This window comes from Myotis lucifugus, unplaced genomic scaffold (genome assembly GCF_000147115.1).
Source record: "Myotis lucifugus unplaced genomic scaffold, Myoluc2.0 scaffold_172, whole genome shotgun sequence".
In the NCBI taxonomy this organism is placed as follows: Eukaryota; Metazoa; Chordata; class Mammalia; order Chiroptera; family Vespertilionidae; genus Myotis; species Myotis lucifugus.
Window position 1 is genome coordinate 2,621,904 of NW_005871220.1, and position 27,578 is coordinate 2,649,481.

The window sequence follows — 27,578 nt, forward strand, 5'->3', positions numbered from 1 at the left end:
CACTTCTCTTTAGTAGCAATTTTTGGAAATTGGTTTGGTTGGAACATAGAATCCTTTCCTTGCCCCCCAAGGTGTGAGTGTTGGGTAACTATTCCCCATTGATAATGGACATTAACAGATGACATGAAAAAATAAAAACAGATGACACCATCTTGAGAACACTGATATCTCTAACAGGAACTGAAAATTGGAATTCAAGTGGCAAAAGGAAGACTCAAGTATTGGGTCTCGGTGGCGTGCTTAGGGAGCAGAGCAGAAAACAGTTGCGTTTGCTTCCAACGTCTCTTGTCTACTGACGAAGCGTGAGTTCCCAAGAGCAGACACAAACGTGTGGGTCCAGCGGACCACCTCTTTGGTGTGAAATTAGAGAAGCACATGTCCTGTGGGTTGGCAGAAACCCCACCGTTTAGAGATTTGCTTGTGTGAATCATACGTGATAAAAGGGAAGCATCACAAGACCACCCAGAGATTGTCTAACCTAAAATAGCTGCCACGTTGACCAGCAGTGAAGGCGTCATTAGCCACTGATGCCGAGGTGGGCTTTGTTCTCCCTGTTTGGGACAGCTCCCACCCGCCTAAGCTCAGGGGTGTGACGCTCCCTTCCTCAGGCCGTGATCGGGCCCCCCCTGTGATGGGGAGCGGATCTGTGAACTGAGAGAAAACACACCTTCGGACTCTACGTGGTCTGTTCTCCTCTCTGGGGAGGATTGTAGTGGGGAGCTTTGCTATTTCTTCGCTCGTCTCGAGGTGTGATCTCAGGTGGGCCTCTGCTGAGTCTCAGCCTGGCCCCTGCAGTCACAAGAAGCGTGTCTTGTTGTGAGGAGGTCTGACCCCCAGTTCCTTTGAGTGTTTGGGACCCCTCTCGACATTCACAGAGCAGGCAGAAGCGGTGTCCACCTAAATGCTTATCTACTGACATGGGATTAGCAATGAGCCGTCCCATGAGCTGAGAAGCACACGCTCTGAAGGGCGAAGTCAAAATGAGCAGTAGAGGTGGTGGACGGTCATGGGCTGAAGCCACAGAGAGAAGTGCTGAAATGGCAGTGCTTTCAGGGAACTTTATGTGGATTCTGGGCCTGATAACTAAGGTTGGAAGCCATGGTTGTGTCACAGAGAACTTTAATCTTACTCCTACCGGTCATCCTCTTATTAATGGATAAAACCAGTCTTTTCTAGGACAAGGTAAGAGAACAGACTCCACAATCCACGATGCCCAGCATCCAGTCCCAGGTTTTTCTACTTACTAGCTCCATGAGCACAGGTCACGTCCTTCACCTCCCTGTGACTCAGTTTCCTCCTGTGAAAGGACACAGTAATAGTACCTGTCTGTGGTGGGGGGGGGGTTGTAAAGATTAAATGAGATGGTTTTGAACAGCCCTTAGCACAGTGCTCAGCAGAAGCAGGGGGTAAATGAAGATATTTTTCTATGCTAGGTTTGGGGTGCACAATAGTGAACCAGACATACTTAGTTATTGCCCCTCCCAGATACACAGCCGCCTCCCCAGCTAGAACCAGTGCAGGCGAATCACTCAGTACCATTCAAAACTCAGCCAGCTTTCCAATTTCTACATGAGAACAGGGCATTAGGGGTGTGGAATGGGACCATCTCAGCAAAAATAAACTAATTAGCTAAAGCTACTTATTAGAATGATAATCCCTCCCATGGACAGAATGGTCACATGTGCACCTGACAAGAAATTAGCTACACACACACACACACACACACACACACACACACCCCTGATGACCCTAAGTCACATTTCCCAGAAAGACTTGAGAGCCCTAAGTCACGCTCACCCAATGAGAGTTGGCTCCTGACCATGGTATGAAGCACAGGGCTCTGTGGGAAGGACGTTGAAGGTCAGCTCTGAGGTCATTGCCCCTTCATTAAAGAGTCTGTTCCAAGTGCATGAGGCTTTCCCAGAAGAAGAAATGTTATGTTCCCCTTAAATCCAAGCACACTGCACGGGCTTTGTGTTTCACTAAAACTATCAGATAATTCACCCAGAGCTTTTTGGGCACCGAGCCTCTGCTACCAGATTGGAGAACACAAAGGAAACATGGTTCTGCTTGAAATCTTGCCCAGCACTGACCTTGACCCTGGACTGGCTTTGTGTGTCCTAAGTCCGAGATCAGCACTTCGCCCCATCGCTCAGGGTTCTTTCTTGGACATTTGGCACCAAAAAAGTTACTCCTCGTCGCCAGCATGAGAAAGTGTTGTGTAAAGAAAAATTCAGTCAAACTGCTTGGTTTTCCCACTTTAGGAAATAGAATTGAACTTCAGCTCTGGGCGGCTCTATCTCGTGTTAAATATTCGAACAGAGAATAAATCTCAGTATACGTTTTGTTTGCTGTCTTGCTTTTGTTTCTGGTTTTATTGTTTCCCTCTGCGTGGAATGTTTCGGGAACAACTGTTTGTTCTTGCTAAGAAGTTCGGCTCCCAGGTACTGGAGTAGATTTATGCGGTCGTAAGAAGACATCACCTATTACTTTGTGCAATAAACTTCCTTTCAGTTGGAAGAGGAAATACGGCTGTGCCTTGACTGCAGAGCCAGTTCAGTAAATATTTACAGGGATCAACGCGGTTGGCGCAAATGGAGCCTGCGGAGAGCTCGGGGCTCCAAACTTTGGGTAGGAAGGGGCAGACCTTGCACACGGTTGCGGTGGGCTTTTGAGGAGGAAAGGAACTGACGTCCAGCCCCAGGGAATGGGCTCAGACTGGCTGGTGAGCCCCACGCTGACTCCCTCAATGTCAGATGTCTCCAGGGAGCTTGCCGAGAGTGCAGCCCTAATTTTATCCGAGCTGAAATTTTCTGATAAATTCCTCAGGTCCCACCCAGGACTCCATGTGGTGGATAAAAAGAGTCACCCATATGCTTTACACCCCAGACAGCCAGGCAGTTTTGACACTTTGTAGAAAGTGTAGATGCCCGATCCGGATTCTCATCCAGGCAGAGAGCCATCCCAAGGCTACATGGAGACGGGACTTGGGCTGCGGGGCATGGACAGTGCCGTCCCCCATGAGAACTCGGTCCCTCTGCAAGGGTCCTGGCAGATTGTGGCAGACACAGCAGGGCAGCCCGACTCACACCAACTCCCTTGGCGACAGCACTGCCAGATTCAGTGTTAGGACACCCAGCTGAACTGGAGTTTCAGGTCAAGAACAAATAATGCTTTCAGTATGAGTAAATATGTCCCAAATAGTGTATGGGAACTTCAAGTTTAACTGACATCCTGATTCTTATTTCTTTTTAAAAATATATATACATATATTTTTATATATATTTTTGTTGATTTCAGAGAGAAAGAGAAAGGGAGAGAGAGATAGAAGCATCAATGATGAGAGAGAATCATCGATTGGCTACCTCCTACACATCCCCCACTGGGGATCAAGCCTGCAACCCAGGAATCAAACTGTGACCTCCTGGTTCACAGGTCAATGCTCAACCACTGACCCACCCCGGCTGGACCTGATTCTTATGTCTTAGTCTGGAAATTTTACTTGGTGGCCAGATCTATCGTCAACACCCTCTTCGTCCTTTCTTCTCGGTCACACCTGAGCCCAGGTGGGGTCATAGTGTGCTGTTCCCTTCCTGGCCCAGTGATTGACCCAGGGGAGGCCAGGGACCCCAGTGGAGACAAGCAGACGCCCTAGGCAAGGATGTCCACAAGTGAAGCTGGGAAATGGAGGAAACACTCTTTTCTCTGGTGGCCCCAGGGGTTGCAAACATGACTGTGGCATTCTTTAGTGGCCATGGTCTCCCGTGCTTCCCCCACCCCATCTCCCCACTTTACCTCCGTGAGCTGCGCCTTTCCTTCTGTGAGCTAACAGCCTTCCAACTCACTCATTTTTTGCTTAAGCTAGGTGGAGCTGAGCTCTAATAGCCCTAAGCTAATACATGTGTTGCTCAGTAGCTCAGCCCAAACTCCTGAGTCTGGCCTCAGGGACTATAGGAAAAAGGAATTTGCCCTGGGAATGCTTATAGACGAAACCACCACAGCTACCCCAGATGCCCCCCACAGCTACCCGTGTATCATGGCTCCGGGCAGCTCTGGGCTGAGAGCAAGATGGGAATGCAATCATCCTGCCACACAGAGCGGGTAACCCCAAGGCCCATCTGGGCTGAGAGCAGGATGGGAATGCAATCATCCTGCCACACAGAGCAGGGAACCCCAAGGCCCACCTGCCTCCCATCAGGGCTGCCCAGACAGTGGAGGAGGGGGCTTGCCTCCCTGCCATCTGGGAGCCACTGTCTGAAATATCTTCTCTCTCAAAATCTCTCCCCGCCACTAACCGACACAGTGCCTACAGTGTTCACCCTTAGAGTTGATATGTTTGGCTTCATTCGTGATTCTCCTCTAGCCTTGCACAGCCATTACTGGGAGAAAATCCGACGTTGTACTCAGGGCTGCGGATGAATTCACATATAAGTTCTGGTGGATTTTTAAAATGCTATTGAAGTGGCTGGTAGTGTGTGGCTGGGAGTCCAGGCAACATCCCCTGTACTGAGAAGGCGTCCATGCAAGTGGCCCGACTAAGTCTGGAGGTGGCCGTGAGCCTCTCTGGTAACTGGTCAAATTGGGCAGGCAGAATGGACAGGGTGCAGGGACTAGAAGGAGAGGAGACCTGCTCGAGGGACCGCCACCTGCTTCACCATTGCACTTCGGCCCAGGTCTGGGTCTGGCATTTTCTCCATCTCTCCACCCTGGCTGAATCGCCCCTTTTCCATATTGCGTCTTCCAGATGCTCCCACGCCCTCTCTGGATGAGCAGAGCCCTAGGGCGCCCGGAGGGAGGGGTTGGGGAATTGTGCACCGCCTCCACCTTCTTGGAAATAGATAAGCGGAGCCTCTTCTTCCTTGACATTCTCTTCCACACTTTGCCGTCAGCCTGGCTTCATTCAACGCCAGCAGTCCTCAAACAGCATCCATCAGGATCTCCTGGAGGGCTTGTTCCACCACAGACAGCTGGGCCCCGTCCCTGCCTGCGTTTCTGATCTGTAGGACCGAAAGGAGACCCCGTAATGTGCAGCTCTAACAAGTTCTCAGGGTGCTGAGGCTGCTGGTCTGGGAACCACAGCCTGAAACCACCGGCCTAGGCCGCCAGCTTCTTCAGAGAAGCCGTATCTTAGTCATCACTGCACCCAGGACCTGACTCAGCACCAGGTGTGGAACGGAGGGGAGGGAATGCCTGTTACCCGAGCCCTCCAGCCGCCCAAGCCTTTGCCCTGTGCAGGGTCAACACTAACCCTGTGAGTGCCCTGCCTCTGCAGGTGGCGGTCCCTCGAGCAGGTCTCCTCTCCTTCCAGTCCCTGCGCCCTGTCCATTCTGCCTGCCCAAGATGACCAGTTACCAGAGAGGCTCCCGGCCACCTCCAGACTTAGTCGGGCCACTTGCATGGACGCCTTCCCAGTACAGTCCGTTGCCTGGACTCCCAGCCACACTACCAGCCACTTTAATGTGCTTTTTACACAATGGCACCCCCAGAATATTAACATAGGAGGTGGTCAAGGGCGGCAGTCTGGGTGGAAACAAGGAGGTTCGGGGCTTGTCTTGAAGCTGCATTGGCACGGGAAGCACACTGTTTTCACTTAGGCTGTTATTTGTGGTAGCTCGGGAGTTGGGGATGGAAACCATTTAGAGTCCCACCACCAGCCCCCCCCCCCACATACACACACACACACACACACACACACACACGCACACACACACGAAAGCACCTTCCTCTCTCTCCCCCACTGCTCCTCCCAACCACTGCAGCGTGTTGCCACTGATACCCATGGACATGAAACATGTTAGTCAGGTCAGCAGGTCTGAGGCTGCGCTTAGCACGTCCCTCCGAAAGGGCGGCTCAGGAGCCAGCGGCAGGTAGACACAAATGCACCCAGGCAGGTGCGCTTCTCAGTGCTGGTGCCTGGCCTCTCCACCCAGGTGCGCCACCTTCCAGGTCTCTGCAGCCACTTCTGTAAAGTGACTCTGCAGGAGGCGATCCCTAAGTGTTTCCCCACAAGTATTCTGTGGTTTTCATTCAGATGGCAGGCGCTCTCCTATTTAGGCTCGGGCTGTCTGCTTGAGTCTTAGCTATTTGGAATCTGAGAGAGATTTTCCTCCAGACGGACAAGGTTATTTCTGGCCAGTCCACACAATCCCTGTTGTTTGTTGAGCTCTTAGCTCTGTGTCAAGCTGAGCTACGTGATTTGCATCCTTTATCTCATTTAAGGTCGCAAACCCCCGGTGAGTTAGAGTTCTAACATGCCCATTTTACAGAGAGGGAAACTGAGGGTCTGAGAGATTGGAAAACAAAGAGCAGAACTTTCCCAGAGCCTCAGGGCCAGGTCTGCCTGGTTCCAAAGCTTCTCTAACCACCATGCTCTCTTATTTCCACAAAAGTATATTTTACCCACAGTGCACCTGAAATGTAGTCTAGCCTCAGAAGACAGCATTCTTTTGGGGGGTATTTTTACTGTAAAAGGCGAAAAGCATTGTAGTTAGGAGTCCCCAAGTTCAAAGCCCAGCTCTACCACTACTGACAGAATGACCTTGGTAAAGTCACTCGATCTCTCTCTCTCTCTCTCTCTCTCTCTCTCTCTCTCTCTCTCTCATGGTCTCTTCAGCTAAAAATTGGTGTGATAAAAGCATCTGTTCTCGAGATATTGTATTAAGTGATTAATATGTTTAAGTTGGACCATGTAAAATTATTGATATTTTACCATGTTTGAGCTACAAAAAACTAAAAATTTTATGTCTAAATATCTAAAGTTCTTAGAACAGCATCTAGACATAGTAAGCACTTACATTGGTGTTGGTGTCATTCTTATTGAAAATTGCATTGAGGGTTTGCAGCGTCTGGGTATATACAGTAGGTGCCCGATGATTGCTGGTGAATTTGGGAGTTGAGTGGAAACTGGGTTGTGCAGGAACGCACTTGTGGTGGTCTGGGCTAAGGAGGCGCCCTCCCCTCAGGGCTGAGCAGAAGACAGGCAGGGAGCACACGGGCTCTGGGATGCTAATAGTTTCCAGACTCTTCCTGGCATCACCTGGCAGACAGTGGGGAAGCTCTCAGCAGGATGCCCTGACCCATGGACGCCACCTTCTGAAGTAGGCTCTGTCCTCTGGCCTTGAAGAAGTGAAGAAAAACTTCAAGGTGGAGGGGGTGGGAGGTTAAGTCTTGTGGTTTGCGTGTGTGTTGCTTTTATGCGGTTGGAAATAATGAGAAAAGACGGGCCTGGGGAGCCCTCCGCTCAGCCCGTTCCTCCGCTGCTGGTGTTATTCTTGCTGAGACCGCTGCAGAGGGCAGGGAAAGCACAGGGTTAGTGCTGGGTCTTTGGGAGCAGAGAGACAAATGGCAGAAGGCAGATGTGATGGAGCAGGGGGCAGTGCTTCCCCAAGTGGGGCAGGCAGCACACTGTGACTTTGTGTGGTGTGTGGGCAAACTTTATTTCAACATGTCTGTTTTAATGCATCACAAAACCTTATCGCTAAAACATCAAGCTTTTCATCTCACAGACATTATTTGGGGAGGAGGCTGAGTGGATTAACGTTTTCTGAATCTGGGGGCGATTTTAAAATGTGCTAAGGAAAGAGCATCAGTGGACATCAGATTTAGTGGAAAGCATGAACCTGGCCCACGATGACTGCGGTTAGGGAAACACTGATACAGGGGGTTGGCGGGGGGTGGGGGGGGCAGAGGTGTTGAGATGCGTCTGCATAGTCCTGGCTCTGGCACAGAGTAACTTAATTTCTCTAAGCAAGTTACTTAATTTCTCTAAGCCTCGCTTTTCTCATCTGTAAAATGGGAATAATAATTCCTGCCTCAAAGTTGATTTTTTTGGCAGGGGTGAGGTGGGTTGGGGAGGAGGGTGATTAAATGAGAAATGCCTTAAAAGCTGGTAGTAACTGAGAGCCTGGCACAAAATCAGAATTCAGTATATATCATTTATTACTATTACCATTGTTATCCTTAGCCTGGTACACTGTAAGACCTCAATTAACTGCATTTTTATAAACCTGACTAGTCAAGCCATTCTTTCATTCCATAATTATTTCTTGGATACTAGTATGTCCTAAACCTGATACTGGTTCCTGGGACAAACTCATAACAGGGGGATGAAAACTCAGTCTCACCCCTCCCAGTACTCAAGGCTCAACGTTTGGGGGAGGGGGAGGGGGAGGTAGGATGATCGGTAAATCATTACCCTGTAAAGCCATAAATGCTGTCAGAGGTGTGGGTATAAAATATCCCAGGATGCATTGAGGAGGAAATCAGCCCAGAAGAAACCCATTAAACTACTTGGTCTTACCAGGCCAGTGTGGCTCAGTGGTTGAGCATCGACCTATGAACCAGGAGGTCACAGTTTGATTCACAGCCGGGGCATGTGCCCGGGTTACGGGCTTCATCCCCAGTGTGGACCATGCAATAAAAATAAAAATAAGAAAAGAAACAAACAACCACATGGTCTAGGAACAGCTCCATCCAATTGCCACGTGTAGCTACTGAGCACTAAAACGTTCTCAGCGTGACTGAAGAACTGAATTTTCCACTTGATTGCATTGTAATTAATTGAAATTTTAAAACTGAAGCAATATAAAATATTTTTCTGTTTAATACGCTTTTATTGTTTTGGCAAGACCGCATTTCCCTTGAACCACTGAAAATACGAACCAAAGTTGGACAGGAGGTCATGGTTCAATTTCTGGGTGGAGTAAATACCCTTGTTTCAGGCTTGATCCCCAGTAGGGGACGTGCAGGAGGCAGCCACCAATGATTCTCTCTCATCATTGATGTGTCTATCTCTCTATCCTTCTCCCTTCCTCTCTCTGAAATCACTAAAAGCATATTTTAAAGTAAAAATAGAAAAACATACTACTAAATTCATTTTTTAAATTTAATGTGATTAGTCACATATGCTCATGTTGTAGTTCTGTTGGACCGAACCTGAATGCAAATGACAGTCTGAGTTGAAAGGTATAGACCAATGGTCGGCAAACTGCGGCTCTCGAGCCACATGCGGCCCTTTGGCCCCGTGGCATGGGCCATGAAGTTTCAATCACACTGTACGTGCGCGCCCGCACGTGGTATTTTGTGGAAGAGCCACACTCAAGGGGCCAGTTTGCCGACCACTGGTCTAGACATTCGGAGGAGAGACCCACGTCTGGTTAGCTTGGGCAGTTCTTTCTGACAGACCTGGAGCGGAGCCTATCTGAGGCCCCGCCTACTTCGGAGGATTTGGTCCTCACTATGGGAACTCACAGAGTTGCCAGATTTAACAAATTTAAGAAAAAATAAATCTGGCAACCCTTGGCGTTAGGCACATTGCAGAAGTGCAGTGAGCCTCATTCTCTTCGTTCGTAAACTCGGGACGATAAAATACCTACCTCAGGAGAGTCTTATGTTCCATTAATGATTAAATCAAATCAGAGAAGACCAGGAGGGATATATTTATTTATCTATTTTAAATATTTTTTATTGATTTCAGAGAGGAATGGAGAGGAAGAGAGAGATAGAAACATCAATGATGACAGAGGATCATTGATCGGCTGCCTCCTGCATGCCCCCCACTGGGGATCGAGCCCACAACCCAGTCATGTGCCCTGGCGAGGAATCGAACCCTGACCTCCTGGTTCATAGGTCAACACTCAACCACTGAACCCTGCCGGCCAGGCAGGAGTTGATATATTTATAAACTTCAGCCTAGAAGAGCTAAGTAATGTAAAGTTGGGGAACTCGACAAATGTGTTCATCTTTCTGGAGCTCTGAACACGCAGGTCTGAGGGAATGTGTATCCCAGGCTGGTGTTAGAGACACCGCCCCCCAACTGCAGGTGAATCGGGGTGCACCTGGATTTCGGTTTTCCACAGAATTATGTGGGGTTGGGGAGCATGAGCCAAAGGGAGGAGGGAGGTTAATTATGAACCATGTCCTATGTCTTTCTTCTGTCACTGAATGCTTCGTATAAGCCACAGCAGTTACAACGCTGCTACCTGTTGAGAGAAATGTGTACCTTTAGCAGGAAAGAAATGTGTGGGACTTGAGTTTCGCATAAAACCCCTGAAATTAGCTCTATTAAGTAAATTGTCACAAACTCAAAATAAGTCTAATTGTGTCATTTATCTCATTGCAGATGAAAATGTGGTTCTTTTTTGAATGGCTACAGGTGACCTGCACTTCAAAAAGAAAGTATCCTTCCCCCCTCCCCCCAGCTTCTCTTTCTCTCAGTAAAAAGTTGTCCATGTTGATATTAGCATATCAGAGGACTAGGACTATGTATTTCTGGGAATTTCATTTCCCACTACATGATAAGGCCCTGAGAGATAGAACTAATTTTTTTTAACATGCGGTTCCTTTTCAGCAGAATCAAGTTTAAAGTGTTTCAGGTTAGACCTGTGAAATCCACTTAACTAAAAACCATTTAAGAGAAAGATCAAGCTCCATTTGCTAATACAAGATTTTTGATTTCTGAGTTTTAAAAAATCCTTGAGCGAACCATGTCAAGAATTAAAAATTGAAAAGAACACCGGCAGCCTCCCCACGTGCCTAATTTGGCTCCGCTGAACAAATGATCAAATTGAGATGAGAATTATATACAGGATTTGCTCAACATCCTTATTTCTTCAACTCATTTCTCACTCCTGAAAAATTACCAAGTTCCCGTGCAGGAGGGAGCACGTCTATATTGACCATGGTGCCGTTGGTCCAGGTAGAAATAGAAAAATGGAGATTTCAGATTCTAGTTGTGAATGAACTTCTGCAGAAGACATAATTTATCATTGAAACCCAATCTGATGAATTTGGGATCAGAAAGGATCAGAATGCCTCCTTTGTTGACTAATTTATTAACAGGTCATTTTTGCTCATGCCCTACCTTACAAATGGTAATAATAAAAATTTTAAGTGGGTGAGAGAAGAAGCTTTCTCTGTGGTCCCTCATTTTCTCATTAATAAGGTGTCGCCTTGCTTGTAAGTTTCAGAATTCTCTGTCTTTCTTTAGGGAGGTGGAAGAGGACAATAGAGAGAAAACCACAGAGTCAAGAGACCAAGGTTCAATCCCACTCAGCCAGTCATTGGTAGTCAAGACCTTGGGCAAGGCATTTCACCTAAAGAGGGCTCAATGTCATCTCTATCCAGCAAAGGTCTGGACCCACATGACCTTTGAGCCCATCTTGACTGTGGTTCTGCCATTCTGATGCAATGCAAGAAGGAAGCCTCGAAGCTTTCTCTGAGAGAGGGTTTATGCAAATGAAGAAGAATACATCCCCAGTCTTCACTAGTGTTAGTTGAACTGACAGTTGTCCTGCTATAAGCTGGGAAGGTGCAGTACACAGGCGTTAGGTGTCACACAGCTCAGGTTCAAATCCCATCTCTGTCATTTACCAGCTGCATGTTACTTCAGCTTTCTGAGCCTCAATTTCTTCGTCTGTCAAATGGGAAAATAATATACACTTATCATAACATTGGTGCCTGGCACACACTAAGGACTCAGTAAAAGTTAGTCATGATGCCATTATGGTAATGACACAATGACCCCTGACCCAGCAGGAAGTGAGACACATTTCTTCAGTGCCTCCTGTGTGTCTAATACGCCCAGACCCCTGCCTCCTGTATACACACACTCTATAAGATCAGTGTGACCACCCTTCTCCCCATCTATATATATAAAAGCCTAAGCGACCATTCGACTGTTCGACCATTTGACCATTCAACTGTTCGACCAGTAGCTATGACACACAATGACCACCAGGGGGCAGATGCTCCAACCAGTAGGCTAGGTTGCTTCTGGGTCCCTGTCAGCCCTGAATCTGGTTCACCTGCACCCCAGGACCAGAGAGAAGGGAGGAGGAAAGAGGGAGCCCAATTCCTGGCGGAGCCCAATTCCTGGGTTAGCTTGCTGCTGGGTTAGCTTGCTGCTGGGGCCCTTTCGGCCCCGAATCTAGTTCACCTGTGCCAGATTCCCTTTCAATGTGCACAAATCCGTGCACTGGGCCACTAGAAGAGATATAATTATAGAGCAAGACTATGTGGCTGGGAGCCTGTATTGGCTTCTCTAACCAGCTACCTGCCCTGTCAGTTTGAGCCAATTTCCCAGCACCTCTCCACCTCCATTTTCTCATCTGTGAAATGGGAGGAATAACAGTACCTACCTCTAGGTTTATTGGAAAGGGGAAATAAGGGAATGCTTATAAAGTGCTGGGCACCATGCATGACACTGAGCCAGCACTTTGCAAAATGTTAGCTACTATTCAAGCTAAGGAATGTGGTGCTCAGGGAGGTAAATTGGTTTGCATAGGGTCCTCTGCTTCTACGTAGTCATATGGAGATTCCAGTGGCTCATCCCCTCATGGGGATGGATCTGTTATATCTCAGGGACCCCAGGTGGGGAGCTGGCTCTTCCTTCTCCCCATCCCAGAGGCCTCCCTGCCTCTGCTGCGGGCCTCAGGTTGCCTGGCTGTGGGCTCCAGAGTTCAATCAGAAGGCTCCCTAGTTTATGGGGGGCTGCTGGGGACTCAGGAAGGGAAATGAATCCAGACCCACCTCTTGTTGGCTGCAGCCTAGGGAAGGAAGAAATGTGCCCAGGAACGGAGTGTGGCCCGCTCCCTAGCTGCCACCTCCCTGACCCCCTCACCACTTCCCCGTGCGGAAGGCTGTTTTCCACCCGAGAGTTCTCCCTCTTTGTTCCAGCGCACATGGCACCTCTACCGATCGATGTGACATCTTATCCTCTGCAGCGCTCATCATGTCTGCTTCCTGGGGTTCCGGGGGCGCCTACCGCATGCAGCCTGCGTCGCCGTTCCTTTGTGGTTGGGGCTCTTGCAGACTAGCCCCCCTTTCCCAGGACCGCTGGTTGTTTTCTGAAAGAAAAGCAGAGATTGTTTGGGTTGTCAGCCCTGAATGACAAGCTCCGGAGGGGGGTGGAGAAAAGTGCGCTTAGGTGTCTGTGTGCGGATCGCGGCGATGTGTTTTGCTATCACAAAAGCTCTTAAAATCCCAGACCATGATTTATTTGCTGAATAAAGCCTACCGATATTATCATTCTCTAAAGGTATTTTGATCACATGGGTCCTTTCTCGGAGAAAGAAAGGCTTTTATTTTATTTCTTTCCTGGGAAAAGCAGCAACGGGAACAGGGTGAATGATACCCTGTGTGGCGAATGGCTCCAAGCATGTGTTTGGTGCCCGAGAATGAGCTGGCCAAGGGGACAATGGGACACGGGACCATCATGCCAGTCCTCTAGGGCGCAGTCCGAAAGATCCGGCACGGGGACAGAAAGTGGCTGTGAGCGCGTGTCTATCTTGCGTATTGATCCGCCTGGCGATGCTGAGAGCAGGGGCCCTTGTTAGAGGTCACCTGAGCTCACCAGACACCGCGCGCCCAGTGTCGGCAGTTCCCACCTGCAGTGCATCTGCGGGGATGACAGGGGCAGGGATGACCCCAGCCTGGGGCTCCTTACATCCTGAAGCTGCAAGGAGCCTCAGTTTTTTCTCTCCAAACACGGATTGATTAATGCTGTACCGCTTCCCACTCGCTGTACCGGCCTGAGCCTGTCACAAGAATAGATTAATGCGCTGGTCCCTCCATGTGGATTCTTCTTGTCTCCAGAGTACACTGCTCCCTGGTCCCAGGGCTGCCTCATGCAACCGTCACCTTGTCCTCGTGGCGCCTGGGTAGGAGGGACAGAAAGCCTCCATGCATTCGCAAGGGACTGGAACGTGGGTGACACAGACAATACCCCCACGATGACCGTTTCAGCACCGTGGCTGGAGGACAAGGGAGTGCAGGTAGAGGTGTGAAGGCAGGTACATTTCTGCAGAGCCCCTCTGTCGCCCAGTGGTCCTGCCAGGATTCTGGCATCATCTCTGAGTCCTCCTTCTCCTGCTGTGTGATTCCTACACCACAAGCTTCACAGCCATTTTGGGAGATGCGAGCTGGATGTTGGACACAGGCACATCGGTGCCAGAGCGCTCTTGGGAGATGGGTACGCACACCCCATTGCTAGCAAGGGCTCTGTGCGTGTAGCTTCCCCACAGCACTTTGAAATTTCACTCCATTTGATGTATAATAATACAGTGGGAGGGAAATTAGGGACATCACGTCACCAAGGCAGTTTGAAAGGGATTTTTTAAAAAACTCTTTTAAGACTTACGGCATTTCCAAGAACGTCATCCCTCCTGGCTTTCTTTGCATCTCCTCCTTTGAGCAGGTTTTGGCATTGGCAGCATCCCTAAGAAGGATGCTATTAATACATTGCAGCGGGCCCCTCCTCTTTGAGGAAGGAGCACCCCAAACGATGATACACACTAACCAGGGGAAAAGTCGCCAAACATAGTGCCCTTCGGCCTGATAGTGAATTATTCAAGTTGCCACACGTGTCATTTCTATTGACAATGGCGATTCCTTTCAGTTAAACAGCAAACGGGGCATATTGATAGAGGACTAGTGACTGCTTACAAAGGGAGGTGTCTGTCCCTGAGGGAGCCTTGACAGTATTCAGTAAGTGATGCTGTTACCACATGCCCTGTTGGTGTTGACAGCAGGAGAGCATGGGGTTGGTGGCTCTCACTCCCCAGTTACCAGAGTCTAAGTCTGAATCCCAGATTTCCCATTTCCTTGGGCAAGTCCCTTAACCTCCCTAAGCCTTGATTTCCTTTTTAGAAGATGTAGATTTCATTACCACCTCACTGGGCTGGAATGGAAATACTAAGTGAGCTTTCATCATGTTTAGAATCCTCAGTGTCATCCCTCTTGACTCAGGTAGAAGCCACTCGCTCCACTCCAACCTTGAATGTTCTTCCCCAGTTGTCAGCATGAATTACTTTCTCACGTCCCTCAGGTTTGGGCTGAGATGTCACCTATCACAGATGCCATCTTTGGCCAGTCCTCATTTAAACAAAAGAACTTTTAATTCCGTCCCCCCACAACCTGGTATTCCCTAACCCTATATTCTCTACTTTTCACTTAATCTGTTTTGTTTCTCTGTCTCCCACTAGAATGTAAACTTGTTAGCAACTTTATTCTGGGTGCCTAGGACACACCTAACACACAGTAGGTGCTCAATAAATATTTGCTGGATGACAAAAAAACAAATAAATGATACAATTAACCTAATGAACCCAACACCTGGCACCTTGTCAAAATAAATGTTAATTGTCTCCATGTCATTGAGTAGGTTCATTTGCATGTGTTAATTTTCACGACTGTTGGCAGAAGTGCCACTGTTTGCAGGTGGCCTGTGCAAGTTGAGGGATAGCACTCCTGCACTTGAGCTCTGATTACTCCACGGTGGTTCTCTTCTCTAGGCAGTGGCACTTTTGGAATTGGCTACATTTCCCAGGGGAGCCTGTCATTGTTGACTAAATTGGCTGACTCGGGAGCTGGGAGACGCAGCCCTGACCTTTCCCATCATCCTACCTGGTCTCCGAAGAGGCTTTGGCCTCCTCTCTGAGGCCCCTGTGAGTCTGACGACGCTGAGCCACTGGACTCAGCAGGCGTGGCTCTCCCTTCCCACTCCCTAAACCCTGCTTGGCTAAGCTTCCATTTTCAAGGGGAAAGCCCAGTCTCTTCCTCGGGTTATGTATGGACAAGCCTGATCTTTAAAGACACCCAGCAGACACAGAGCACCCGGGGCCCTTTGCCCTCTGTGATAAGCAGAGGCAGAGTAGCTCTCTGGGAAGCATGGCTGGTGTATTGATTGGCTCCTTTGTCAGGTTGATCCTCTGCCAGCCAATGAACATGGGAGATCCTAAGTGGCACTCAGCGGGGCCCACGCGTACTAATTACTATTTCAGACACCCCTGTTCCAAGCTGCCACTCTCCAAGGCGTATAATCTCCTATCCTGTGGTTGCTGGGGGATTTTGTTACCTGTAACCATCCCTTCTCCCTTCCTTTTGCTTGGGTTTCTTCTGAGTATGTCTTTTAGAGCCCATCTGGCACACACAAAATAAAAATAACAACAAAAAAACAAAACAAAAAAAAAAACAGCAACTTCAATAAGAAAATATCCCCTAACTCCAGGTAGGTCTGTGTCTCATTCTTGCTGCAGGCAGGGTCTGTGTGGGGTCTGTTTGTGGTCTGTCCATCCTGCCTTGGTTCGCTTTCAGCACTCGATGGAAGTCCTCTCCACTTAGCCAGAGAGAAACTCTCAGAGTCTGGCTGCCTCTTGTGTTTTTTGTGGCTGCCTTCCCAGCTGCCACCTGGATTACGCGAGCTTCCACTGGGAGTCTTTCCCTGTTCCATCCTTGCTGACCCACGGAGCCCCATTGTTCTGTCCGAGGGTCCCGCTGGAGCGGAGCCTGTCACTTCGTGATAAATTGTGCATTTTGGCTGCCGGCGGGCGTGAGAAACGTTAGGGAGAGGGCCTCCCAAACTCATCTCACTTCTGACCCTCAGACGGTCCAAACAAGACCTTTGGGGGTGAGCTGCTGGGGCACCTGGGAGAGTGGGAGAGGGGACCACCCGCTGCATCCAGGATGTCTTGCTCTGTAGCATGCAAATTGATGAGGTCACTGTTCGCCCACAATCTTCAGGTGAAGAAGCAGTAACTCTGGCTCCTCTGAGGCCCCTTAGCTTTCTAAATCGGATTCTGAGAGTGGATCACAATTGGAAATATCATGACATCATGTTTAAAGAGCTATTTTGTTGTTGTTTATAAAACCAAATGTAGTGGCCCTCAATGTGTCCTAACTCTTCCTGGCTGGGTTTTGGAAAGGATCCTCACGCTATAAATAAACAACTTCAAGGAAGGCACAGCAACCTGGTACATGAAAATGGAATTTCTAACTTTCCCTAAAACCAAATGTGTCTGTCTAGATCAGTAGTTCTCAACCTTCCTAATGCCGTGACCCTTTAATACAGTTCCTCATGTTGTGGTGACCCCCAACCATAAAATTATTTTCGTTGCTACTTCATAACTGTAATTTTGCTACTGTTATGAGTCGTAATGTAAATATTTGATATGCAGGATGTATTTTCATTATTACAAATTGAACATAATTAAAGCATAGTGATTAATCACAAAACAATATGTAATTATATATGTGTTTTCCGATGGTCTTAGGTGACCCCTGTGAAAGGGTCGTTCGACCCCCAAAGGGGTTGCGACCCACAGGTTGAGAACCGCTGGTCTAAATAATCTCAGGTGTGCTGCTATAACAAAGAACCCCACACTCTCAGTGGCTTGCAACAGTAGCAGCTTATCACTTCACTCATTCTGTGTTCTATCACCAGTCAGCCATGGCTCTGAGCCACATTACCGTCACTCAAGACCCAGGCTGATGGTGTGGAAGAGGAAAAGAGGTGGGCATGCCCTAACCGGTTTGGCTCCATGGATGGAGCGTTGGCCTGCGGACTGAAAGGTCCCGGGTTCGATTCTGGTCAAGGGCATGTACCTTGGTTGCAGGCACATTCCCAGTGGGAGGTGTGCAGGAGGCAGCTGATCAATGTTTCTCTCTCATCGATGTTTCTAACTCTCTATCCCTCTCTCTTCCTCTCTGTAAAAAATCAATAAAAATATATTTTTTAAAAAAAGAAAAGAGGTGGGCAAAGTATGTGCCACCTGGTCACAGCCCACATCTGAGTTCAACAAGATGAGAAAATAGAACCCCCTTCAGGAATGGGTGCTGAGTATAGAAAGTGGTCACTCACCAATCACAGTGAGATTGCCCTAAATTGCAAGAAAGAGACCGTGTCTGCTGAGACCCTACTGCAAACCAGAATTTGTCACCAGACCACTGTGACACCTGCCGCTGTAACCCTCCTTGGATTCCAAAATGCCCCTGTGATCAAACTTCACAGGCGCCCGTTTCCTGGCCAGTGAAAGGGGGATTATGGTAGTTCGCCCCTCAAATGTTAGCCATGAGTCCTAAGATAATGTCCACAGGAAGTCTCCTCCGGTGCTGGCCACAGAAGGGCTTCAAGGACAGACCACCGGTATTAACATACTAATAATCAAAATAGCTTCTCTTCGCAGACTCGTCCGTATCGCTGCCAGCACTATCTCATCCCATCCTTTCCACCTCTGTGTTAGGTTTATTTATAAGAACATGACGACCTACAATCCAGCCCCTCCACCTTCCCCCATGGGCATCACCTGTTCTGATAAACACTATGGAATGCCTTCCGTGTGTAGGGCACTTGGCGAGACCTTCCAGGGGACGGATGCTTAACCCCCACTGTCCCCGAGCAGCCATTATTCCACCTGTAAAGGGAAACCATTACAAAGGGGGAAGCAGAAGTTTGACTGCTGGTTCTCAGCCCCAGAGCAGATCAGCAGCCGAGTAAGAAACACAGTTCTCATTAGTCAGGAGACTCATTCACTTCATAGCTCCCCTGGGTCTTTATCCTGAGGACACGCCAGCCCATCCCCACCGTTGTCTTACTCAAGAAAGAGAAAGAAGAACTGATCGAGAAAAAAAATGTGTAAACAAAAGCCTATTTCAGACCCTGCTGCCCTCCCCCCAAAAAGAAACAAGACCAGGTGGTTATACCCCTACTATAATTCTCACTTATTTACTTAACATTCAATGGAACAACAGGAAATATGCCCAAACTTGAGTCTCATTTTTGTGGTGTTGCCTGTGCTGGGAGGACAGAGCTGATCTCGGCAGATTTCGCTTCTCCGTCTTACTTGCTGATCTTTCCTTTGCGCTTCTGGGAGTTGTCTGAGAAGTTACTTGCGTACTCTGACCCTGACCCTTCTCACCCCATCTATAGTTTTTTTGTTTTCAAAATACTTTAAAGAGAGAGAGGGATGCTATGCAACCCAAAATGTAAAGGGAGGACAGGTGTCTTTGAAAACAGCACAGTCCCCAGAATGCGGGTTGGGGTGCCCTTCGCTCGCTGTGCCCCCAGAGCGAGCATGGCAGTGTGTTCTGCGTGGGGTGGCAAGACAGAGTCCCGCCAGAGGGAGCAGTTTGGACAAGAGTTTTCATACCGAGGGGGCCCTGGGGAGGTTGCCATCATCGCCTGGTGGAGCCACCTCTTCCTTTTACAGCTGTGAAAAGCAATGCTTGGTTAGGCCTGAGCCCCCGTACACCTGCTACGCCTGTCTGTGTCTGTCTCAAAGCACAGAAACCCTCCACAGAACCACATCTCCGGGGCCGCCCTGAGCTGGCTTGAGGCGAGCCCTGATAGCCCAATCATTACATTTTTTAAACCATTTTAAAATAGCTAATTCTTTGGTGCCCTTCCCCTTGTAATTACAAATCGGAAGCTGTCATTACCTAGAAGCAGCCATGATTCGTTCCCACTGCCTCGCCTCTGTGCCATGAGAATATGTCATGACTCCAGGCAGTAGGATCTGGTCTCCTCAAGTAGCGACCTCTGTATAACGGATACACTGCAGAGGAAAATTAGGTGTTACCTGGATGGAAAGTGTGAGTAAATGTCACTTATTGGTATTTATCGTCCCAGAGAGTTGCAGCAGAGGGCCTTGCACTTCAGAGCAATGTCTGAAACAGCACATGGTTCCTCGTGGGGACCATGGGTGAGAAAGAAGCCGCTATACGTACAGGGACACCTTGCCACCTTATCTACGGCCATCAATCTGTATTGTTGGAAGATAGGTTTTTAACCTTAATGGGAGGCAGCCCGACTTGAGGTGGTGGCAGGCCTGCAGAATTAATTGCTGTGTGAACAGTTTCCTAAGCATTGTTAATTGTGTTTCCTGCGGTTAATTGTTTCTCCCGTCCCTGCATCATCCCTGTCACCGGCCCTTTCTGTCCCGCAGCGCTGGACACATAGCAACAGCGTCAGCCTGTGTCCAGGTTGAAATGCCAGACAGACGTGGCGCGATTATTGTCTGAATGGGAAATGTGTAGGGAAATGAACTTCTTATTGATTTGCAAATGAAGCATTTCTGAGCCGAGCAGGGGCTTGGAAAGAACGCAGGTTGTTTAATCGGAGGCAGTCAAACAAAGCCCCTAGAAGCCACAGAGATGGGGGTGGGGGTGGGGGGGGGGAACAGGGGGAGAATTGAGTTTGCTAATCTAACTGGGAAGTGGGGAGATGGGACAGACAGAGGGACGAGGAAGACCAGAGGAAGCTGGATTTGGAGGTTTGGGGTACACATTGAAGTAAAGCAGGACTGTGCATACGTGCTTGTCTCCTGAGCAAAGAGAAGAGGCTGTGCCTGGGACCTGTCTCATTCACGGTGGTCAAGTGTATGGGTTGTTGTTTTGTTTTGTTTTGTTTTGTTTTGGGCAGGGTGGAGGGGAGAAGAGGAATTGTGATGTTTTCAGAAAAGGGCCCCATGCCACCACCACACCCAAGCTTTTTCCACGATGGGCTGTAAAGTATTCACTTACCATGAATAAGGTGGACAGGAACCGTATTTTTAAAGTTTGGAATAGTTGGGGGTGGGCTGGTCCCATCTCAGTAGCCTCGTCTTGAAACTGACATTTTGAGGGACCTCCTGGTCAAAGCCCCTGGACCCCCAGTCTAACAGCAGCTGCATCCAGAGTGTGGGAAAGCCGGGTATGACCAGCAGCGCCTGCACAGCGGTTCCAAAGGGGCATCTCCCCTTTGCCGTGGTGCCACTTGGGAGGTCTGGGCTGTTTTCTCCTCCCTCCTCTGGTCTCCACGGGGACCTCTCCACCTGGGGCTGTGGACAGCAGCAGAGACCTAACACCCAGAGCTGTGCCTTCTGTATTAGCTGCTCCCTGAGCCGGGGGCAGGCTACTTTTGAACGGCAGCTTCCTTAAAAGGCCAAGGCTTGGAGAGGACACCTGGCCCTCCCCCTTGACATTTGCATTGCTGAATTATCTGTTCATATTCTCATGGCTTTGTCTCTCCCGCAGCAATGCATCTGCTCGGACTCAACTGGCAACTCCAGCCGGCAGATGGACACACCTTTAACAATGGGATCAGGACCGGCTTACCAGGAAACGATGATGTGGCAACGATGCCATCTGGAGGCAAAGGTGAGGTTACAGCTGCTGCTGGCCCTCTCGAGGTCACAGGAACGCTCAGAGCTCCCACCAGCTGGTTAATCCAAATCTGGGAAGATATGCAAAATGAGAGAAAGGGGGAGGAGAAGGAGGGGGAGGAGGGAGCATCGCCTTCCGAGGTGCCCCTGTTCAGAGCTGTTTGCTGTTCCTGTCTGTTGGCTGTGTTTGGCTGCAGCCGCTGGAGCTGGCAGGGCGCCTGCTTGGAACAATGTGCATACCTGTGCTATCTGCAGCCATGGCAGGCTCTGCAGCGCCTGGAAAGCATCCCGAGGCCTGGGCAGAGCGGCAGCCAGGCAGCAGCAGGAGAAAGTCCTTCCTGGTGGAGAAAGCCCAGTGGAGGGAGCCCTCTCCTGGGGAGAAAGGTGCCTCCCCAGAGAGGAAGCCCCAACAGGCACAGCCTGGCAGATAGACTCAGACTCAGAGCAGCTGGGCTTTATGGGAGAATGAGGAGTTTTGACAATTGGGGAGCCAAGCCTCTCTACTATGAACAGTGAAGGGGACAATGGGAATGTTTACTGAAGCAATCAGGCAACGGTATTCTTGCAGGGAAAGAAAGGTGCTGGCCAGGAGCTAGGAAGAAGAGGAAACAGATCCATGGGCAGCTACGGACCTGTGGGACAGACTAAAACTATTATTCTTGCACCATCTTTTCTCTCTCTCTCTCTTTTTTGAGTTGTGTAGCCCTTTATTGGCAACTAAAGTAGAAGGAATGTGCTGTGCAACACAGGTAGAAATGGACTATAACGGGGCATTTGTTATATTCAAACTCAGATCGCTTACAAATGCACTTTATTCAAAAGCTTCCACCTTTAAAAAAGAAAAAAAGACTCCAGCAGCCAGTGGCATCATTCGACTAGCTGAATCCGGAGGAAATCACAGACGGGAGGGTTTCTCCAGACACAGAAATTCTCACTCTGCCTCAGCACACGTAGGCAGTGCACCCCCATGTTTCTTAAAATACCGCACAGGGACCTTTCAAAGATGGGAATGGAACTAACGTTTATTGGGCTCCTATTGTGTGCCAGGCTTAGCATTGCGTACCTTCAGCAGTTCTAAAGGGAGGAGAGATTATCTCGGAGAAACTGAGGCCCAGGAGGTTTGAGAAACTTGCCCCACATCAAATACGTAGACAGGTACAAACCTGGACTCGGGTCTGTGCCCTGGGAATCTGTAGGCAAGCTTGCTGGAGTTTTCCTTAAATCAGCCGTTTTCCACAGAGAAGATTCCAGAATTCATCCTCCCTTACAGGTGTGTGTTCGTCAGCATCCCAAGATGCTAACGTTGTTGGAATTTCTCTCCCTGACGCTGTCCTAATGCTTAGAGTGTGACTTTTGGTCTTCTTATCCAGTCTTTAATAACTGCTCTACTCATCTATCCTAATCATAACCCTAAATTACCTTTAAGTAAGCATGAACAAGTTTTGTCCAAGGATGAAATTATATGCTTTCCATTATCAGGTAACTAACACGGCACCTAAAGATGAAAAGTAGACTTGGCCTTGACTGATCATGCCCTCCCTTCACTGACCAGAAAGCTCCAAGCTACGTGTGTTGGCCTCAGATTCCATCTCTTCACCTCCAAGACTTGAGACCACCTGCAATTTTGGTTTCTTTAAGACTGGTTTTCATTTTTGCCCACCAGGGGACACTTGGCCATGTCTGAAGACCTTTTTTTTTTTAATCCTCACCAGAGGATATTTTTTTCATTGATTTTTAGAGAGAGGGAAAGACAGAAATATCAATGTGAGAGAAACACATTGATTGGTTGCCTCCTGCACGCGCCGGGGCCAGGGAGGAGCCTGCAACTGAGGTACATGCCCTTTACCGTAATCGAACCCAGGACCCTTCGGTCAGCAGTCCGACGCTCTAACCATTGATCCAAACCAGCTAGGGCTGAAGACATTTTTTTGATAGTCACAGTTAGAGTAGGTGCAACTAGCATCCATTGGGTAGAGGCTGAGATGCCATTGGACATCCTACAATACACAAGACAGGCCCCTCCCGTCCAAAATGGCAACCAGGATGCTCCTTGAGAAACCCGGCTTTGGGGGTCTCTCTTGTATTTTACCCACGAGTGTCCTTGGATCTACCTTCACATTTGTGAAGAATGCAGAATACATATTCGAAAATGGATAAGCATAGTCTATCCTCAGGCACAGAAATGTCTATTGAATGTATATACATTCTGACATCATATACAAAGTCTTTTCACTTACTGTCCTTCACAAAAGGGGACCCCTGGTAGGCATTGACTTCTGTGAGTTAAGATCAGCCACTCCGCCCATTTGTGATTAAGCCTGAACCTCCCCCACCAGCTCAGGCAGGCACCTCCCACAGCGAGTGAGTCCTGCATGAGAGCGTGGTGTCTCTAAGTCACCAATGAGGAACCACTGTCCATGGAAAGACCAGAATTTTTCCCCTCAGATGCAATAGGCTTCTGAAAATGTTGTGTAATTCGTGTATCATCACCAGTTCAGCTGTTTCCAAATGAGTTATGAGACAGGTAAAAATGGTTGCCAAATCATTGTCCAATAAATTTTGTCAGTAAGACTCTTATGAAAAGGAGTGAGAATTTAAAATTGCTTCCAGTTGATGTAAAACTCTGAGCATCTCGTTTTTGAATACCGAAACAGTACTCTTCTGATGACTGAAGATATCAGATCCCTTCTTCAACTCGCTGTAAAGTTTGGTTTTATAAAACAATTAGACAGGCCCTAGCCAGTTTTGCTCAGTGGTTAGAGCATCGACCCGAGAACTGAAAGGTTTTGGGCATGGACCTCAGTTGCAGGCTCCATCCCAATCTGGTCGGGGTATGTGTGGGAGGCAACCAATCAATTTGTCTCCCTCACATTGATGTTTCTCTCTATATATCTCTTTCCCTCCCTTCCACTCTCTCTAAAAAAAATCAGTAGAAAAATATCCTCCAGTGTGGATTTAAAATATATGTTTTTAAAAAATGATACAATAAAACAATTAGACAGGTTTTCCTTTTTTCACACACGGCTAGCTCTTTTAGAGAAAGTGACTTGAGGTTTGAATTTCTTTCCGCAGTGACCTCCCTCACTCCCACTCCCCAATTCTATACATTTAGCTCACCTGAATCAATGCCAATGGACTGCTTTTCCAGTGTTTCAAAGAGACAATCAGGAACTATTGGCAATAAGTTAATTAAATAACACCCCCTCCATTTTGGGTGGTGTACAACAATCCTTCCCTCTGCTAATGTTTTCACCAAAAACACCACGCATGGCCAGGGAGGTTAATCTTATTAAGCAATTACTGGGTAAGGATCCAGCAGCAGCAAATTGAAATGTAAGCAAAACACGGACATGCGAGTCCCATCCACGATGGCACGTCGATAGAGATTTCATTACCTGGTCTTTAGGAGTGTTTACATTTCTCAGATTTGGAAAGAAATCTAATAGACAGCGCAGCCTACACAGTCTGATATGTTAGTGGAAACAAAGCACTTGATTAATTAGTTAGGAGAGTGTGTTCTTTGGCCTTTGTCTTCCCATTTCCATCTGTTGTTGCTCATGGCTTATTTTAACTCCATTCTCTCTTTCAATTAAACCTTCATGGGGTTGGTTGTTGGGTTTCAGATCAAGAAAAGGGAGTCCACACACTGCCAGGATCACTCACCATCTCGTGTGTATTTCTATGTTAAGAGGAATGAACTCATACGTCTTCATTACGCGAGCTTGGAGCACGTTTTCTATAGAGCTGGGATTTAGAGAAAGCCTTGAAGAACAAAAGATTCAAATACAAGTGTTCTGACCCTGGTCAGATAGCATAAGGGGAATCCAGTTTGATTGGGCTGGGCCCCCGTGGCAACGTGCACAAGAGCTTTTATAGGGCACATCCTAGGTAGCCCAATTTGCTCATTGATCTTAAGAAAAAAATAAGTTCCCCAAGTAGGATTTCATGGATCATTCTGAAAACCTATCGCTCACTTTAAATGTAAGGTGTCCTTTATATGAGAGGTCAGCAAATTGCATCTTGTGGACCAAACCTGACCAGCTGCCTGTTTTTGCAAATAAAGTTTTATTGGAGCACAGCCATGTCCCCTCGTTGCCTGGGGCTGCTTTTGTATCGCAACGATGCGGTGAAGTAGTTGCAACAGAGACTAGATTGAGGCCCACAAAGCCTAAAAACACTTACCGTGTGGCCTTTTACAGGAAAAGTTTGCTGACTGCTCTATGGCATTCGCAAACCCATTTCTACTTTTCTTGGTCTTACCTGGAACGACACAAATTATAGGAGGCTAGGAAGAAGAGACCAAACTCCCAATATATGAGTTTTCTCTTCTTGACTAGAGTTGGGTATAATACAATCTTGATGACTTTGTACAAACAGGCCCTCTCTCATATAGGACTCTGCCATGGTGCAGCTGTATATAAACATCAGCTTCGTCACTTGGCAGCTGCATGAATTTAAGTAGGTCATGTCCTCCCTCAGCCTCTGATTCCTCACCTGTGAAATGGTCCCCCCTCATGAGCACGCTGTCCAGCAGAAATGAGACAACTCTTGTAAAACACGGTCTATAGGATCCAGAAATTAATAAGAGATCCGTGAATATTAGTTGTTGTCATTGACATCTTATAGCTGGTGCATTGAGCAAGCCTCTATGGGCTGCCACTTCTTATGAGGGGCTGTATTTTTGTTTGTTTCTTTGTTTGTTTGTTTAAGATAGTTTTATTGATTTTTAGAAAGAGAGGAAGGGAGAGAGGGAGAGAGAGAGAAACATCGATGTGAGCACCAAACATTAATCAACTGCCTCCTGCACACCCTGCACCGGGGATCAAAACCACAACCTGGGCATGTGCCCTGACCAGGAATTGAACTGGCAACCTTTCAGTGTGTGGGACCAACCCCAGCTAATTGGGCTACACTGGCCAGGGAACGTGCTATATTTCCCAAAGGCAAAGTCTGCCTTCAGCATGTCATAATAAACAATCATGCTGCATCATCCTTTTTTTTTTTTACGTTCTGAGTATTAGAATGAACCCAAATGAAGACTCTTCCCAGACGTTTGCTTGACAAGGTCCGTGGGAAGCAGGAGGGCCAGTATGCTGGCCGGCCTGCCACGGTGTTCCTTGTCTTGCTGCAGCCTGAGTCCCATCACTGCCAGCCTGTTTTAAGCCCCACCATTCTCAGTTTATAACTCAGCTGTAAACATTTATTTGTGCCTGGAGCACATTCCTTTCCTCCCCTTTGAAAAAAAATCAGAATTTCCAGATGGTATGCAAGTTGGAAGAAAAATGGCAAAGACTGTTATGCTGTTTAGAAACATGTTTTTCTACACTTGCCCTTTCAGCAGAAACTTCGTAATGATTTTTACTAGTTGGCTTAATGCACGGGACTAGGAGCCAGATTAGCAGGGAGGTTGGTAATTCCTCCTCCGGCTCTTGTCAGCCTCTCAGTGAACACAGCTCAGGGTTTCAAAATGATCACTTCCCTGCATGAGGCTTTTTCAAAGTCGGTGAAGTCCCCAGAAGGGTGAGGGGTCATTATGTTGGAGCCAGTCATTACGACGATGGTGCGTGTCTAGTGAAAAAATAGACCAATAGCCTATGCACCGACACAGCTCCCCTCGCTTCGGAGGCCATGTTCTACCATTGTCACAGATGGGTATCGCTTACGTGTGTCACGTGGCTAGATTTAGCTTCCAATTGTCACCTGCAACTTCGTTCTAAGTTGCATAGTGTGTGCTATACCCAGCAGCCTTGTGACTTGATGTGGGTATTAATAATGAGAGCCGGGTCCCTCCCCACCACAGTTGCCCTTGCTCGCCTTGGTACTCTTCTCTTTTGGGGTTGCGTTGCACATGCAGGGGCTGGTGTCTGCTCTCTGCATGGATGCACACCTTGTTGTATCTTTGTACTCAGCCCAGGACCTGGAATACAGTCAGCATAGTGGTTAGATAGGTGAGATTCGGTATTGGTCAGACATGGCTGTCAGTCCTGGCTCTGCCACTTAAGAGCCGTGTAACCTGAAGCAGGTCACTTTGCTTCTGTGGTCCTCTCATCTGAAAAAAATGTGGGAGGGATCACTAAGGTGTCAGGAGATTACATGGCAAATAGTAACCACGCAATAAATGTTAGCTGCTGTAAGTCATATGAGTGAACTGACTACAGAGCAATGCAGAAGCAAGACCACCTGAACAGCCAGATGTATAAATATCTATTGACCATTTGTATGCCATCAGCATCTATAGACACAAGAGGTGAATCTTTTTTAATTAAATTCAAAATCTCATGGCAGTTAACTAGTTAACACTCTCAGGGACAAAGAGTTGGCCATTTTTACCTAAGGTGACAAACTGAGGTTTCTAAAGATCTAAAGGCTACGTACTTTCATAACATCTTTCAGTGCTTAGCGCCCCAAGCACTGAAGGATTTTGTAAAAATCATTATTGCCGTGGGATACTGTGACTACCACCACGGGAGCAGTGACACTGGAACGGAAATCTGCCCGTGACGAATGGCCAGCCAGCGGCAGGGTGGAGGCCGACGGGCTGCTGGGGCCACAGAAAAGCTAGAATCCAGGGCAGTGAGTTAATGTCCTTAGGAGAACCTTTCCGCCCATCTCTTGGTTAAACAGAACCCTCAGATGGTTGTCCTGATTCCCCAATAAATGGAA

The 27,578-nt window shown here is 48.1% G+C and overlaps 1 protein-coding gene across 1 annotated transcript in view; it reads left to right on the top strand.

Annotated features, from left to right (window-relative positions):
- Window positions 1-27,578, top strand: part of TENM2 (teneurin transmembrane protein 2) — an 881,884-nt gene that overhangs the window by 676,261 nt on the left and 178,045 nt on the right. The window contains 1 exon segment of the mRNA XM_023760070.1: window positions 20,788-20,910. Within this exon segment, the coding sequence (XP_023615838.1) occupies window positions 20,788-20,910 (123 nt within the window).